The 18809-nt window shown below is 38.5% G+C and overlaps 1 protein-coding gene across 1 annotated transcript in view; it reads left to right on the forward strand.

Annotated features, from left to right (window-relative positions):
* LOC139144426 (interphotoreceptor matrix proteoglycan 2-like) overlaps positions 1-17973 on the forward strand; it is a 36134-nt gene extending 18161 nt beyond the window's left edge. Inside the window, exons 5-10 of the mRNA XM_070715128.1 lie at positions 9980-10155; positions 11171-11333; positions 12135-12326; positions 14393-14795; positions 15205-15258; positions 16149-17973. Coding sequence (XP_070571229.1) covers positions 9980-10155; positions 11171-11333; positions 12135-12326; positions 14393-14795; positions 15205-15258; positions 16149-16172 — 1012 coding nt within the window. The 3' untranslated portion in view covers positions 16173-17973. The remainder of the gene's footprint in view (positions 1-9979; positions 10156-11170; positions 11334-12134; positions 12327-14392; positions 14796-15204; positions 15259-16148) is intronic.
* Positions 17974-18809: the final 836 nt, after the last annotated feature.

Raw genomic sequence — 18809 nt, forward strand, 5'->3', positions numbered from 1 at the left:
CTTCGTTTTTCATTTATTTTCCTTATTTTGGAGCATCTCGTTCCTCTTTTTTCTGCATTTCCGTAACTTCTTTCTCGTCAATACATGCAATAGGCACTTGATTGCCAATTTATTGTCGCCAGTTAGTTATTGCATTCAACGAACGTGCGGTTAATGATTAATGCGGACCGGGTGAAACCATGACCAGTGGTCGCGTACCACACCCTGTCGGTGAGTTATGTTCAAGCGACGGCGCCGTTGGGTGACGTAGATTATGTAATGACGTGTGGAAATTGAGGGAGGATCGGGTCACTTTTCAAGCATCCCTTTACTTGTGACTATCCTTGATACGGACGGACTCGTTTGGGTGCCTAAATTATGGAGAAAGGAAGACACAAACTCGTCCATCGCCGGCTGGCATCGCTGAAACTATGGATCGTAACAATCGCTTTTGCCGCCCTCATAGTTATGGTGGCCGTTGCGTATTTCACACCCGGTAAGTTCAGTATGGTTTCTAGGGTTGTCTGTCTGATCTCATCGCTCCTGAGTGTTTGTCGCTGGCGATATTTTAGACCGATTTCTGGAAAAGAAATAACATAAACGAATGTTCGACCTTGCCGCGTTGTCCTGTTCCAACGCATGTGTAAAAATAATTGAAGGTATGGGAAGCCATTGCAGTTTAACCTTTGACCCCAAAAGTGGCCACTTCAAGCTACGCATGTACCTGATTCCTGTATTAGGTCAGGATAGTGTCATTATACGATAATGCTGTAAGGATAATAGAGAGTTGCTCTTCTTCGCTAGCCGTCTGGCAAGAAAATCATCTCCGACGCGTTTCGTATGTGTCCTGTTTGAGCTCCATGGTGTAAGTTAGGCGCTGACGGTTGGCGACAGTTGGTCTGTGAAATATGCGCAAAAAAACGTCTAACCTCTGTCATTACATTTTGGACTGATGCCTTTGCACATCTGTGATCGCGATTTCCAAAGACTTTGATGTGCTAGAATGAGAACAATTAAACAAGACAAATAATACATGAACAAGAGATCACGTGACAATCGCTGCACATACATATTACTATCACGTGATAAAAGACTCACGACGCAGGGCAATCTTGATCAAATCTATGATAAAAAAGCCATTTATAATTTGACGTATTGGATACAAAGTGCATTGGTCCGTTTCTTTTTCCGATATATATTTGTTACTGGAAACACGTAAGAGCTCGAGTGTAGTACATGTTGGACTACATTTTAATTGCTATGAAAGGGGGAAGAGAAGCCAAATATTCCACTGCATTCCGTTAGATGGCGGAAGTTGAACTGTGAATGAAGCTTCAGACTCGAGATTGAATGGATGACGAGCATAAATTCCAAAAATATTTCGGTTTTTGAACGATTTTCAGCTTTATTGGTTGTAAAGACAGAGTCAGCAATTAGTTCAACATCAAACCGTATGGCGTTTAAATGGTTGAAGGGCCTGGGTGCATTGAAAATGGTCAACCAGCACTCCATCCCCCCCACACACACACACATTTGCGTAGGAAATAGTGAACTTTCCCAAAATTATGCATGAAAACTCATGACCCTAACCCGTCTGTTTTAATTCCAGCACATATATAAAAGTTATAAATGATTATGTTTAAACAAATATTCATCATAAATATCATTATCATTTAACAACTAAAATTGTACGGCTAAATGAAAGTTTACAACAGAATATAAAATTACAATATCAACTTTTCCGCAATGCAGAAAAACAATGATAGCTTGCGACACAAAGTGCAGCAATGCAACAACGCAGTTGTCATGTTTTTGAAAATTATGCTATTTTAAATGGTGTCATTTGATGACATTTTGTAGTGACTGTTCAGACATGTATGGGCCAAGTGTTCAATAACTGTGACAAAATGATTAGCCCTTGTAGCATGTAATACATAAGACATCATCAAATGACAAGATACATGATTTGAATTGATTTTGTGAATAGGGCCTTTTTATAGTTCAAATTTGTCAAAGTGTTAGGTGCCCTTTACCTGAAAGTTTCAACATTACAATAACCCTTTAAAACAAGTGAATTGCAAAAAATAATGTAGTTGAGCTGAAATTTGCTGATTATGCCAACATTACCATAATACCCCATTCTCCCAAATTCGTCTCAATCGTGATAACAGCATTTTCAGGAACGATTCACTAAATAAGAAGGCGTAGCGGGTTACACATTTTGTGTACAGCCCTTTTAATATTCACCTCCACAGCTATGAACGCCCATTTTACATCATTTAGGATTAATTGGAAGGGAGAGACTGTGGAGACTTACGAAACGATATGAATCGAACAAGCGTCTGCTATTTTGGTAAATTTACTCTGTGATATTGTGAGGTTGGCACTGTGCCAGCTACTAATTTGAAAGCACTGTCTATGTATCGGACTTTGCCAAATCGGTAACTTGCCTTTCGTTTATTCAGCTTTGAAATAAAGCATTCACTTTTACACAATTAGCTGTTAATAGCAAAGTGTGGCATGAATACCTTTTCGGAAAGTCGCTGTAACTTCGACAATGTACCATAATTTTTTGTTTACATCGGATAAATAAGCAGTTCAAAGGTCGAACATATCAAGCTCGTTGCCCGTAAAGGTACTTCATGTAGCATACAAATATCGAAAGTTATTGAACACTAGAACACCATAGGTTACAGCAACAGGGGTACAATATTGTATCATGTCGTCGAACCAGTTTGAGTTGACAACCGGCATTGCAGAAAACACAATGAAAGTGACACTTGGCATAGTATCAATGTTTATTGCACTATTATATCACTTGACGAAGCTTTCTAAACTATAGAGAAAGCGATCGACCAAGTCGACACACAAGAGATCATCTTTTGCATTGAATAACAGAAAACCCACATCATTGTCTACAGGACAACAGGTGCAGCCAATGAACTAAAGGGGTCCTTATTATGATAAGATATATCGTGTCGGACAAGTAATGTGAACTGACTAATTTTAAGTCCTGACGGAAGTAAGTCCAGAATTAGCTGTTCATAATTTGCCCTCAAATTGAAAATTTTCTGACTTACCCTCCCGCTCTCAAACTTCATTTTTACACACTCCCCACTTATTTTTGCCTGTTTCCCTTCCCAATTGTGAATTTTTAATTCCCCTGCCCTGTGGCGGAAAAAAAACTTGTCGATTTCCCCTGCCGTGGGAAAAATCTACTACACTCGTAATAGGCATAAGTACTTGCCCTGTGCCCCCCCCCGCTCCCCGGAAGCACCATACCCAATTAACTTCCCCTGTCCCCGATTTAAAAGTAACTTCCCCTCTACTCGTTTTTCACAATCCATATCCCGGTCCTCAGGCCAATCAACCGATATCTGCCCTGCCTGATAAAAAACCTAAATTCTGCTCCCTGCCGGCTAAAAATATATCCCCTGCCAAAGCAAATTTAAAATTTCCCCCTGACCTCAAAAAATGCTTCCGGAATAGCTTTTTCGATAATTAGCTCCGTTGGTTGCACCTTAGACAATATGATTATGTCAGCCTAAATCAGCCTTTGTTAAGGTGATTGACACATGTATGCAGAATGACGAGTTTTAACCATGAGAAAGAAAATTATTTCAAAACACTCTCATGAAAAGTGAAATAATACACAGGGAAGAAACAAAAGCTCACTTGTCAACAATGAGGACAAATCAACTCACTTCATGAATAGACTGGATTAAAACATTTCAACTTAATGAGAGGTAGTCTTTTCAGTAACGTATCTTTAGTCCGTACATTGGAACTAAAGTATTGAAAACAATCGACAAAACGTTGGACTGTTCTTGTAAAAGAACTGAAAACCGTATTTCTGAACCGAGAGATTACAGCTAATAGATAGGATAGACTTTTCAAAGACATATATAAATCAAATCGAACTATCTTTGGAGTTTCTTTCATTGGCATTTCACCTTATTCTTTCACAAGCTGAAAATTGTACAGTCAAATTTGAGCAGAATGGCTTTTTTATGCAAGAAGATTTGTAATTTTTATTTACTAATACTGATTTTTTGCTCACGTGTTGACACACGTGAGCATATGTCGCAGCGATGTCTGTCTGTCTGTCTGTCTGTCTGTCTGTCTGTCTGTCTGTCTGTCTGTCTGTGGGTCTGTCTGTCTGTGGGCTCAATATCTCAAAAACGGCTCATCAGATCAGAATCAAATCTGGTACATAGATTCAGTTGGCAAATGGCAAGAACTGATTAGTTTTTGGTGGGTGTAGCTTGCTTACTTTTTGCTCATTTGCATAATTAATGATTTTAGAAAAAACGGATATACATTGACAACGACTGCAGACAATTTGATGAGATTTGCTACAAATGTTGATCACATCAAGATACATCAGCTGTGAAAGTTATTAAGGGGTGACGTGAAAGATAATTACTAATTTGCATATTTAATGAAATTTCCTAATTAGGCATATATATCTGAATTTACTTGATCAAAATTGACGAAACTTGGTATGCATATTGAGGATACTATGATTTAACATTATTGAAAGTCATTAAGAATTTTTACTTCATCCAAATCCTAATTTGCATATTTAATGACCTTTTGAAAGTAAGGATATATATTTGAATTTACAAGACCAAAATTGATGAAACTTGCTATGTACATTATAGATACTATGATAGAACATTATTAAATGTCATTAAGCATTTTTACTTCAGCCAATGCCTAATTTGCATATTTTATGAACTTTCCTAATTAGGGGTATTTATCTGAATTGACGAGACCAAAGTTGACGAAACTGGCTATGTACATTAAAGATACTATGATAGAACATTATTGAAAGTCATTAAGAATTTGAACTTTAGCCAATTCCTTATTTGCATATTTAATGAACTTTCATAATCAGAGATATTTATCTGTATTGACTAGACCAAAGTTGACGAAACTTGCTATGTACATTAAAGATACTATGATACGACGTTACTGAAAGTCATTGAGCATTTTACTTCATCCAGCTCCTAATTTGAATATTTAATGAAATAATAATTTTTGATAATTTTGAAATTAGGGATATATATTTGAATTTACATGACCAAAATTGATGAAACTTTCTATGTACATTAAAGATACTATTATGTAGGCTAACATTATTGAAAGGCGTTAAGCATTTTTGCTTCAGCCAATTCCTAATTTGTGTATTTAATGAACTTTCCTAATTAGGGATATATACTTGGATTTATTGGATCAAAGTTGGCATAACATGCTATGTATATTGATGATTATACCAGGTTATACCAATAATGAAAGTCATTTCGCACTTAAGTTTTCATGTCAGCTAATTAATAGTTTGCATATGTAATGAGCTTTCAAAGTTTGGAATATATAGTTTGAAGGACTTGACCAAAGGCAATTACACTTGCTATATAAAGTGGTGATACAATGACAGCAGTCAAAGAAATTAATTATTTCTATTTCAGCTAATTGCGTATTTGAATACTTAATGACCTATAGAGTTTAATCTGTGGTGAATATTGTTCATTATGTTGATCATAATACTTTCAATGAAGTTGCAAACATGTGTCAAAGGTTCAAATTTACACATAACTTTAACATACAATGAAACACGTGAGCATTTACAGTTCATATCTGGTATTGTATATTTTAACGCATACTACCAGTCTTGTAGTTATACATTAGGTCTGAGGGTCTCGGCTCTGAAGTGAGGGCCTTTAGCTCTTCAGAGGGGACTCTGAGGCTCTGGAAAATAAATACTTCTTAACAGTGCTTAACTATTCATTATTTTAAAAACCTTCTTCATACCTGATCAATCCTGTGAACTAAAACCTTTCAACCCTTGATATTCTTCATATTCGCCTTTTAATTTTGACAGTAAATAAAACGATGTCACCTAAAGACATAGGTGAACAAATAAGGAAAGAGGAAGAGAGTCTATTGAAAGAAGACAATATGCAAATTAACAACAAGTACGCCAATGATGGGCCAATATTCCCAAATAACAGACAATCGAGTCGAGAAGAAAGTAATGCAGCGGCAGTCTCAGCAGCAGGTACGACTGAAGGTGGAGATACAACACCAGCAGCCACGACTTTACCAGACACCACTGAAGCTGACACGACTGAAGGTACGAGTACACTACCAGAACCAACAACTTTACCAGACACCACTGAAGCTAACTCGACTGAAGATACAGGTACACCATCAGAAGCAACAACTTTACCGGACACCACTGAAGCTAACACGACTGAAGATACGGGCACACCACCACAAGCCACGACTTTACCAGACACCACTGCAGCTAACACGACTGAAGATACGGGCACACCACCACAAGCCACGACTTTACCAGACACCACTGAAGCTAACTCGACTGAAGATACGGGTACACCACCAGAAGCCACGACATTACCAGACACCACTGAAGCTAACTCGACTGAAGATACGGGTACACCACCAGAAGCAACAACTTTACCAGACACCACTGAAGCTAACTCGACTGAAGATACGGGTACACCACCAGAAGCCACGACTTTACCAGACACCACTGAAGCTAACTCGACTGAAGATACAGGTACACCATCAGAAGCAACAACTGTACCAGACACCACTGAAGCTAACTCGACTGACGATACAGGTACACTACCAGAACCAACAACATTACCAGACACCACTGAAGCTAACTCGACTGAAGATACGGGTACACCACCAGAAGCCACGACATTACCAGACACCACTGAAGCTAACTCGACTGAAGATATGGGTACACCATCAGAAGCAACCACTTTATCAGACACCACTGAAGCTAACTCGACTGACGATACAGGTACACCATCAGAAGCAACAACTGTACCAGACACCACTGAAGCTAACTCGACTGACGATACAGGTACACCATCCGAAGCAACAACTTTACCAGACACCACTGAAGCTAACTCGACTGAAGACACAGTTACACCACCCGAAACCGCAACTTTACCAGACACCACTGGAGCTGACACGACTCACGATGCAGGTACAACGCTAGCAGCCACAACTTTGCCGGGTAGTACTAGAGCTAGCACGACTGAAGTTGCACATACATCGCCAGCAGCCACAACGTCTCTGTCTCATAACGTAACAACGACAGCAAGTATTACAACTGTTATCACAACCACATTGGCCGCCACAACAAGAGATCCAAACATCATCGGAGATCTTCCTGAAGACACTGTCTTAGAATTGGAAGGTAGGAGGCTTCCTTGTAGAATTTGAGTATCATTTATTTCAATCTCACTGGCAAAGTATTACTTCCCCAGGCTGTTCCAAGATATTATTTAAGCTCCCTCTAACTTGTTAACCTGTAAATTGTAGATTACGCCTTCATTAGCATATATTGGACATATCGGTGATGATCAGCCACTATGTCCTTGCCTATCGATGGAGAAATATTATGCGGATTCAAATTCTAATTGCTATGTAAACAAGGCCTATATACCCTCATTCCTAGTCGCCCAAAGGCAAGGTTAAAAATCAGTGAAGGCAGACAGCATTTCGCGCCGAAAGCCAGTAATCTAGGGCTTCGCAGCGTCACTTTCGGGATATAGTTCATAGCCAGTAGCCTCTGGGAAAAGGCTTGTCTAGATTGCTGAATGATATTTAACTATAACTACCGCACTGGAAAGCAAATCATTCAAAGAAATGCGCGGGAACATCCTTCTTTATAATTTTCTCAATCTGTCTTTTATGTTTTCTTTTTTCTAGAAATCGATCACGTTTATGAATTTGCTGTTCAAATAGATCAGGAGTATAGTGACGAACTGGCTGACAAAGATTCCAACCTTTATAAAGAGGCGTCTTCAAATTTCACGGAAGAGGTAAAAAACTTATATTAAGGATTGCAATGCACTTCTCTATCAAGATTTCAGTAATTTGTAAAAAAACCCCAGAGAAATCAGGAGTCATTTTATTCATTCTGTAGGATAGCATTGAGTCACTGTTGTGAAACAACGTCCAAGGGCAAGTTGCTGTAACTTTTGAAGATATTTGCACTATTTTTGTTTAAATTAATGTTAACCAGCGCTTCTTGTTCTACTCCAAAGCATGTTGGAATCTACAGTATTAAGCTTGTCAACTCCGTCTGCACATGTGCAGACGGCATTTTTATTATTGGCAAGTGAGTTCTGGTCCGGACTAGAATTCAAATGTAAAACAATGCCAAATTATTTTACAAACATAGATGCTGTGTTGACAAGCTGAACAATATTCATTTCATCATGCTTTGGGGAGCAAAACAAGAACTTGAAATTGGTACACAAAACAATTATGGTGGGGAAAAAAATCATGTAAAGTTGCAGAGAAAAGTCCTTTAATCGGTACACTATTTCCTTAAAAAGACAGTTGATCCTATAATTACATGAACTTAATTGCGCAAGTGTCATTAACATTGTTACTGGCGTTCATCCACATTCCCAAAGACGTATCTAGGGCAACCCTTGGTAAAAAATCTTTCAATATTACATCATCTCTTCCAGAAGATTATTGCACAAAATATTAGTGTCTGTTTGAGACAAAAGAAATCATCGGTGTAATGCGAAAGAGCAACGTTTCGTTGCTGTACTTCACCATCATGGATTTAGAAACAAGCACATGCTACATGGCGACGTCCTGGTTCGACGTTCAAATCTTGTCACACTTCACAGGAAATTTTTGATGTATAAATTAGTGTTAATTGTATTAAAAGTGACCGAGAGTGAGAGAAGTTTGACGTCATACTTTAGTAAAATATCGACACAAAAAGCAGATCTTATACTACAATATCGTTAATTTTGCGTTGATTCAAGCTTGCGTGTGTGTTTTTTTGAATTCGAGATATGTTCACTTTGATTTACAGTTACTAATTTCCCGAATGATCAATAGGTTTTATCGTCATTCAACTTTCTCACGGTGATAAAAATCACAGGATTTCATTTCCCTGGAAAATGAAGAAATTACTTATAGTAAATAGTATATCAATTGAGATCGATGGTTTCTATCAAGAGAAGTAGAAAGTAACGTTTACGATTAATGTTGTTTTCTTGTACACACAGATGACCCCGTACTACAAGTGCTACCGCCGGATTCAAGGAAATTAGAAACATTGTTTTTAGGTAGGAGAAAAGTAACATCAGCCACGATTACACCGCTTTAAATGTCAGTTGTGTATCTTGGACGGACACTTCTCAATTGCTTTGTTAATACTGTATCCATGGATTTCGCGTGCAAAGTTAGCCTATGCCGTTGCGTTTGAAGCGGTCCTGGTTGACCGTTGGTCGTCTCATCGACTTCATCATAATAATTTTTATTCATAAAATCTCAATTTTTGTTCCAGAAAGCAAGGACATTTCTGTCTTCTTGTGTACATGAATGTTATCGTTGACAAATTCTAGTCCTTACCAAGGTCAAGTTACCAACAATACCATCGGACATGACTATATATGCTGTGTTGATAATTAAAATGAGGCCCTACCACGTGACGTTTTCAACCCGATCAAGAAGCTGCATTTACCGAAGCTGCATTTACCAACAGAACAAAACTGCCAGAAATATGTCATTTACTATACTATACTATAGCATATTTCTACACTGCAAGAAATACTATACTCTACTCTACTCTACTCTACTCTACTATACTACACTATGCTTTACTATACTATACTATACTATACTATACTATACTATACTATACTATACTATACTATACTATACTATACTATACTATACTATACTATACTATGCTATACTATGCTATGCTATGCTATGCTATACTATACTAAAGGTTACAGCTCATGGACTTTTAAATTCGGCCATCATGACTTTATTTAAAATTCGGGTCTCTGATGACCCCTCCCCTTCTATTCATAATGCTAATATTTTCCAAACAATAGCACTCAACTTTTCTGATACGAGTCGCCATACCTCCTTTACGTTTGATGTATGTCTGTAACAATTCCAATTCCTTCATATTCTGCAGTCCTTTAAATGAAGCTTCTGCGGTCAGATCGGCCGCCATCTTGGCAGTGGAGAACCCTACCAAAGTTGACTACGAAGTGGTTTACGAATACACGGCGATGGACAACAAAGAGCTTACGTGCGAGGAACTGAAGACGGACAGCGATCCGCCGTTGACGTACGTCGGCGACTGCGGAGGTACGAGCATGCCATCTTTGTCGTGCACAAGTTGACGATAAGGCGCAATCCAGGTTGATGTGTCCTAGTCAGTGATGACGACACATTCGTGAGGAGAGCCACAGAGCCCTCGAGCTGTGCACCGGCTTCATCTGCGTTGGAAGAAGGTGAAGCAGGCACACGGCCCGAGGGCTACAGTTGTTGCAGCTACAGCGATGCCAATTAATGTCATGTTCAGTTACCATTTCGCTGTATTAGCGTCGTTAAAACAATCGCGGGTGGGGGGGGGGTGGGAGGGGTTCACTGCAACAGTTTCACCTTCTGTTTCATTTCACTATTTTATTGAATCACATTGTGAAGTTGGCCTATTGATTGAATCAGCGTCTCTTCAATATCTATTTACGGCGGGGTTTTTCTTTTCTTCGTTTTGTCTTTAATCCTTTTAAAATATCGTTCTGCTTGTTTTGAGAGTTGTACCTGTCAGTGGCGCCCGCGTAAGATCGGTTTTATCAAATTAAGCAATAAAGCACACCCAGCGACGGTATACCACGAGATTTTGACCAGTTCACGACATATATGCACGAGCGATAGCGAGTGCATATGTGTCGTGATCCGGTCAAAATCTCGTGGTATAACCGTCGGTGGCTGTGATTTATTGCTATTATATCATAACAGTATATTGAAATTCTGGTTTGGAACGTCAAAAGTGGACTTTTGCTCAACCTGAGAGCTCGCGCGTATGTCAGCCGTGGTATATCGCCAATATACCACGGTTCTTTTCGCGTCTCGACCAATCAGATCGCTGTATTTGCGCCATCAATACACTGTTATGATATAATAGCAATAAATCACGCCCACCGATGGTATCCCACTCGAGTTTGACCAGTTCACTTCATATATGCACTCACTATCGCTCGTGCATATATGTCGTGAACTGGTCAAAATCTCGTGGTATACCGTCGCTGGGTGTGCTTTATTGCTTAAATATCACACCTGAAGATGACGGTGTGTTTGTTCTTTGTTTCTTTACTTGCAGATCCTGAAGTGGTCAACGTTTGCGACTACGCAGTCGATTCGTCGTGTGAAAGCGGTTTTCAGCAAGTTGAAGTCGACTATCAGTGTGTGTGTCAATCAAAATGCAAACAAGGCTACTGCGAAAACGACGGGAAATGCGAACACACAGATGAAATTAAATGCTGGTGAGTGCGTGCGCCCATACCTTCCCGTTGTTTGAAATCATGATACATCCTCGAGCTTTTCCATTTTTGTAATTTATTGACAAGCAGACGAAGAGACTGCTGTAAGCCTGTTGCTATGGTGAAAACCATGTTTACACAAACCCTAAAATGAGATGACAAACTTCAGTAGTTTTGCCGAGCGGCTCCCGTCTCAAAAGGAAGTCGAAAACATGGGTTTGAATATAAGTTGACGGTCCATAGATTCTTTTACATGTAAGCATGATGCGTCAGTCTGAAATGAGATGTGAAAATAAAGATAATGAAAAACAGTACCTTTGCAAAATGTCCAAAATAAACAGGCCGTTTCTGTTTTTCGACAAAATTTATCAAAACAAAAAAAATAAAGGAACCGTCATATTAAACAATATTACCTCGGACTCCGAGTGACAATTACATGTACTGCTTGTACGGATACCAATATACGTGATACTATGAGAAGAACCGATTTTCGTGGCGACCATTTAACTCATTGGTGACACTTTTATTTTATTGGCATATTGATGGGAATTTCAAAACAAACTGGATGTTGTAGAGATAAGTGTAGTTTGGTGCTGACGATCGGGTAAAGAGTAAAGTACAACAACAAAACTGTAACACGTATGCTCCGCTTGAACATAGTAGAAATATTAATTATTGGTCTTGTAAACAGAGTGATCCCAATGGCACAGGTACGATCACAAATTTACAAGAAATTGTTGCCTTCAAAATACCAAACTGAAACCTTTGCATTATTTTAAGATTTCCAGTCGATTTTTCACTCAGGTGTTCGTCTGATAGCAACTACTTCTACGTTGGCGACAGATGTCAAAGCAAACTGAACAAGACTGCTATGATTGCCGTCATTTCGGTGTCAGCGGCGCTGTTCTTAATCATTATCATTATTCTTGTGGTGTGCCTTGCGAAATCGAGGCGACGGAAAGACACCACGAAATACACTGACCAGCCAAACAACAGGTGAGTCAATTAAGTTCGTTTTATAGTCTGTTGGCAGAGAGGTATATACTATTTTGTTTGTTTGTTTGTTTGTTTGTTTGTCGTTTGAATCGCATTTGTCTCGCACTGCCCTCAAACGACAAGGTTAGATGGATACGTTTGCCTACGAACTTTGCAACATTGTCTGTGGTAGTGGCAGTTGCCAAGACAAAGACAATAAAACATAAAACCTTCATCCTTCTGTAGATGTATAAAGATTGTACTCCTCGGCCCTTGACCAGAAAAATCAAGAAGCAGGGCTTTTAATTAAGATCAATCCAATGTATGAAGTTGTCATGGTGAAAATGTACGAGAGGTTGATCATGGCGTCCGTTGTCTTCCGTCAACTTTACTCTTCTTCCCAGAAGTCATTAGTCATGTTGCTTTCAAATTGTAAAAGATGTAAAATATGCCCCTATCACGGTTACTCTATCCCATCGTGCCCTTTTAAAATGCCGTGAAAATTAGTGAAAAATTGGCATATTGAAATTGATTTTTTGAGAAGTTTCTGTAAGTTTTTGCCTAGATTTTTATCGAAAATCTTCTTCTCTGAAACTCCTCACCCAAAAACCGCCAAATATACTTTGTAGCTCCCAGGGATGACCTCATTCTGTTTTGTTCCAATTCCTCAATATCAATCACGTGATCTAGACATGTGACCCGCGACATTGGCGTTACCAAGTGACGGGCAATGCAATGTCGTCGTCTACACGTTTACGTCGTCTGCTCGGATTGCTTTCAATTTTCTTGTAGCTTTCTAACGATCCCCTCATCAAGTTATATGATAATTAGCGTAATTTATCCATCCATATTATATTTTTTAGAATTTCTTTTGCACAATTTCACGTCCATTTTCCATTCTTTTTCCAGGAAATAGTAGTCTTATAGAAATCCAATATGGTTTACAAGTTCACAGGGATGACCTCAATCAGTTTTACAGAAATGAAATATACTTCAATGTTTCGGACTAATTCTCTCGTATGCCGTTAAAACATTATTTCCTCTCACACTACTGTTCTCACATCTTTTAAATGAAATATGTAGCTTATTATCTATGCCCATATTAATATTTATAAAAATGAGCCTGAAATTCGCATAGTTCAATTTTTCAGAATTTTTCTCAGTTTTTGCTCTTATTCTTTTTTTTATTTTGTCTCTCTGAAACAGTGCTTCCCATAACAATTAACTTTGCTTTGTAAGCTCCAGAAGATGACTTCATTCATTTTAACTTAAATGATGGTTAAATTTGCATGGGCACATTTTTTGGCCAAGTTTCTCATTTATTTGTCAAGAGAGTGTTCCCCTTGATACCACTTTTGTCATACTTTCAAAATACATCATGTAGCTAGGAAGAAATGGCATTATACCCTTATTCTTAATAACTGCCTTAGAATTTTTCAACGGGAATTTGTGCATTTTCGGAGTGCAAACTTCATTACCTCGTATATTCCAACCTAGACAGAATTCTACTTTAATTCCGTTACGGAATGCATATCTGGATGTCCTCAACCCGTCAATGGTTCTGCTATTGTAGATTGTATTCAGCAACAAAACAATAGAGCTACAATGTATGTCGGCTGCTTGTTCAAAGGGACAAAGTCGGCCATTTTTCATGATTTTTTTTTTATGAAAGATACTACTTAAATTGTTTGACATGTTGAAAGATACTGAATGAATGGGTGACCATACATACATTCGACCCTGGTTCTAGATGAATTAAATGAAACCATCGAAATGAATTAACGGTCATGACCATTCATTCACTTTCGCGATGGTTGCATGTATCGTGTCTAAAACCGGGGTCGAATATATGAATAGTCACCCATTCATTTAATATCTTCCAACATGCTAAACAATGTAAGTAGTATTTCGTATCAAACAAAAGTCATGAAAAATGGCCGACTTTGTCCCTTTAATATTCGTTTTATTCTTGATTGACGTTGAACTAGGAGACAAAGACACCTATGTCAGTATTTTATCAATAACCCTGCCTCAGTGAAGTCGACATACTACACCGCTATATTTTGTTTATTATTTTTGTCTTTCAGACAGTCCAGATCGTATCCCGATGGCAGCCATTACTACAACCCACAGATTCCGTCCTACGACAACCAAGGATTTCTGCAGACTCTTGATCATGAGATCGACTCGAGCAACCCCGACGAAATGAATGACACAATTGCCATGGAAACATTCCAGGGTCACAACGGCCACATGTCGGGGGTTCCGGAACACACGGCAAACCCGAGGGGTAACAATTATGAACGTTATGAACCCATGTCGGACGATATGGACGTCTACCCTCATCCCTGGACGTCGGCCACCAACAACGACACCCACGAACCGATGGCGCAGCCAACGAACGTGAACAGGTGGTCGTCGTACGCTGCCAACCCGGCCGCCGGGAACAGGCTGAGTTTCAATTTGGACAACATCGATCCATACAAAGATGTAAGTGCATATACGTAGCTGGTATGCACGTTTCATGTATCTTTTTGGTAACTTGTTGATGGTGATGACGTAGCTTGTCAGCACTGAATTTGTGAAATCATGTATGCACATACATATAGAATGCATATTTTTGACTTAGATTTTACGTTTTAGGGCCGTCCTGTGAGCAACATTCGCAAAAGAAGTAATTGGTCTGAAATCTGTCTCATTATTGATTCTTCTGCTAGATCGAATGATCCATTCCTGATAGAGCGACTACACAACAGACATTGCAAACTTCACCATATTTACTTCCTGATAGAAAGCTGATAAGAATGTCCACCTTGGCCATTTAGCGCATGCAAAATGATTAAATCATGGTCACATAATGTTGATTTAAGAGAATTGAAACTTTTCTCGTTTCTTCCAGGTGAAGATCAGGAGAGCAAAGTTCAACCCAGATCGTTTATCGAAGAATCTCACGGCAAGTATTTATGCATTTTGATGGTCGGTTGGTTGGTTGGTTGGTTGGTTAGTTGGTTAGTTAGTTAGTTAGTTAGTTAGTTAGTTAGTTAGTTAGTTAGTTAGTTAGTTAGTTAGTTAGTTAGTTAGTTAGTTAGTTAGTTAGTTAACTATTTAGTCAACTAGTTGGTTAACTAGCTTGGTTGGTTGTTTCCTTAGTTTGTTAATTAGTCAGTTGGTTAGCTAGTTAGTTAGTTTGTTAGTTACTAGTGGTCAGTTAGTTACTGAGATAGCTAGTTAGTTAGTTAGTTTGTTAGTTTGTTAGTTAGTTAGTTTGTTTGTTTGTTTGTTTGCCATATTTGATTTGCTGGCCGTGAACCGACAACAGGCAGGTGCGGGTGATTTGAGTGCAATGGATTAAAATACTCCAAACGTTGAAGGATAATTGAGAAGTGTACTGTTACACCTCTGACAAGCACTACTACTTCTTTACTGTTTCCATTAAAATATCTTCAAGTAAAAAAAACCAAAACAAAACAAAAAAGAAAATACTGTTCAACGGTTCATATAACTATACGTGTTGCAGAAGCGCAATTTTAACCCTTTGAGCGCCAAAGTCAATTTTGTCGCCTTTATAAAACATAGCCCAGTCATTTTTTATCTTTTTTGCCAAAATTTTGTTAAAAAACTGTAGCTAATAAAATGTGATATCCATTTTGTCCAAAATTATCAAAAATCTAGATGAAAAGTTCATAGAAATTGGTAAAATTTCAATAAAAATTTTGTGGGAAAATTACAGCACTCAAATGAAAATAAGTTGACAAATTTAATATTCGTTCGATCCAAAGCAATGTTCGGCGTTTGCAGTTGAATTGTGCAGAGCAAAGATAACTTTCTCTTTTCCTGTTGCAGGTGGACGTGGAAGCAAATATTTAAAGTTGGATTGTCAGACCAACACTTAGATCTAGCGGACGACAGCCAAGACGGAGTCTTCTCGTTTTGGTCCATGGTTATACCACCAGTACACATTATGATTCATGACGTCACAAACTTGTTGAACGTACAAAATGTACGTTTTATTTTTGCATTGTATGCACCTAATTATCGTACCTTCTATTTTGCCAAGATTTTTAACGACTTTACTCGAGAGGCTGGGATGAGTGTGAGCACCTTGTAGGGTTCGGAGTCGGTGAAATTGATGACGAACGCCAAGTCCGCATTTCCAAGTACGTAAACCGGACACACATATAGTCATGAACTTTTCTACCAATGAAACTAGCTTAAGTAGCCGTGGACTGTGTGATGAGAGTTATCATTACAAATACCATCGCTGAAGTATTCCACGTCAAACGACTTACACATGATTGATCGGATAATGACGTTAATTATCGTCATTTTCTGAAATTAACGCTGATCAAAGGATCTGACTCCATAAATTAAATGTATGTGTGTGCCTTCTTCTGATGAGCAATTTAACAGGTAACGCTTGTCACTACACCGAAAAAATCTCTAAAGCGGTCTGTACAGTATACACCCGTTGTTTGCTAATGAAAGCACAGTGTTTTGCCATGCTTGGATTTATGAACTGAAAACTGTCGCGGCAACAACCCATCATTCGACTGTTCAGCATGGAGACAGTTCATCGATAGAGAAAATATTTCTAAAAAGTTCACAAAACCGTCATATAGTTCTACACGAAGACGATGGTCGCCAGACTACTTGACGTTTTCAATCATTTCCCAATGATCATATTTGTGGCCATCAAAGTTAACCAAGACTCCCAGGTGCCATTCAATGCAATGGTTGACGTTTTAAAATTCATGTACAGCAAGGGACCGTCTCAAATCGTCGCAGCAATTCGAAAAAACGAAATTCATCAAGAGGTGTTTAAGTTCGATTGCATATGCAAACTTCACTTTCGTGCGTGCGTATAGAGGTGATGTGACTGACATTAGTACTTTGAATTTTTGTTTTGAAGATGGTTTTGATCAAAATGAATAAATTTCGTTCGCTGGACTTGTGTTACAAATCTGAGACATTCCCTAACTGTTACACATTTTCCCACATCTTAATTTTGGAAGCCAGTAAATGTCATAACAGCTATATTTATTCGAGAACATGAATTGATACAAAAATATGTCTCTATTTTCAAAAACAAATAATGTGTTATTTTTCTCTCTGTACTTCAGAATCAAATTGCGATTTTGTTCACAGTACAAACACACTAATTTTATCACTTTGAGAAATTGAGTACCGTACTTTCCTCTTAAGATCAATTTGTTGTTAAATAGATTGTTGGCATACGCCGCTTTTGATTTTATGTTTTTGTAAAAAAAACAATATTTTGATGACCATGTAAATATGAATGCCAATTCAAGAATCAAAGCAGAACCTTCTTTTTCAGATCCATAATTTTTGTGACATTCTGCAAGAGTGCAGCCGTTTTAAGTACATTTTACAAAATTTATAAACAAAAATTTGTAAACAGAAAAGCTAGCGGTAAAGTCCAATTCAAATTTACTTGTTTTTAATGAAAATCTTCAAAAACCTACGTGCGAGAGGACATAAAGATTTTTAATTAATTTAGCCTATATGAAAATCAGACAAACACACCGCTAATATGCTAATTATTGGCTTTTACAGCTATTTTCTTCTGTACATAACAATTTGTTTGAATGAGTGTTGATTGAGACTTGCCGATTTGTGTGAAAATAAATACACGCGTGTTGTCTTTTAAGCAGTTTCATGTGTTCATTCTGTCTGACAGACCCATAAGGCGGTTTAAATGATCGCGTATTTCACTCTCTCAAACCATGTGAACACAGAAACGTAGTAGGTTATGGGTACCTCATCCTGTAATTGGGCGTCCGCCTGTTGGATGATTGATTTAAGGTTTCTGATCTAAAGCATTGTAGCCTACCTTGCCGTTGGTGGCGCACCAGCGAGATGCGAAATTTCATTTTGCAGAGCATCCTGAGACCAAAACCAACCGAGTTGTTCTATGGTTGAGCCATAGTTCCTCCACCAGACGGTTAGGTTAAGCCTTGGCCTCCATTGTCCAGCATTGGGTGAGGGGCTTTTGGTTGGATCTGTATCTTGGGTAGGGGATGATTAAGCATGCTTCACTTGTCATTATCTCTTACGTTATTGAAACTACAATAAAAACACTCGAGAGCAGGAAGGGGTTACCATTTATCACCAGAAAATATAGCACTGCCTTCGCACCGAAACAACGTTGAACACTATGGATACAACTTATGCAACACGTACAGCGGAAAGAGCAATGATGTAACAACAGTGTCGCGTTCGAATTCAGCGATATAATATATCACATTTACCTAATACAAGAATTCTATTTGTATAAGACAAGCCGCAATGATGCTAATCGTTATTTGCCATTAATCTACACTTGGGTGGTTAGACACCAGTTGCAGAGGCCATTGTAGCGCAGCACGTATGGAATTCTTCCAGGAAACTGGGTAAAAAGCAGTCATTTCATACCCCAAATACAACAAACATGGTGCAGTTTTGAAATCCGGCGTCATTTCAAATAAAGGGTGACTGTCGGTAGGA

This window comes from Ptychodera flava, chromosome 11, assembly GCF_041260155.1.
Source record: "Ptychodera flava strain L36383 chromosome 11, AS_Pfla_20210202, whole genome shotgun sequence".
Lineage (NCBI taxonomy): Eukaryota > Metazoa > Hemichordata > Enteropneusta > Ptychoderidae > Ptychodera > Ptychodera flava.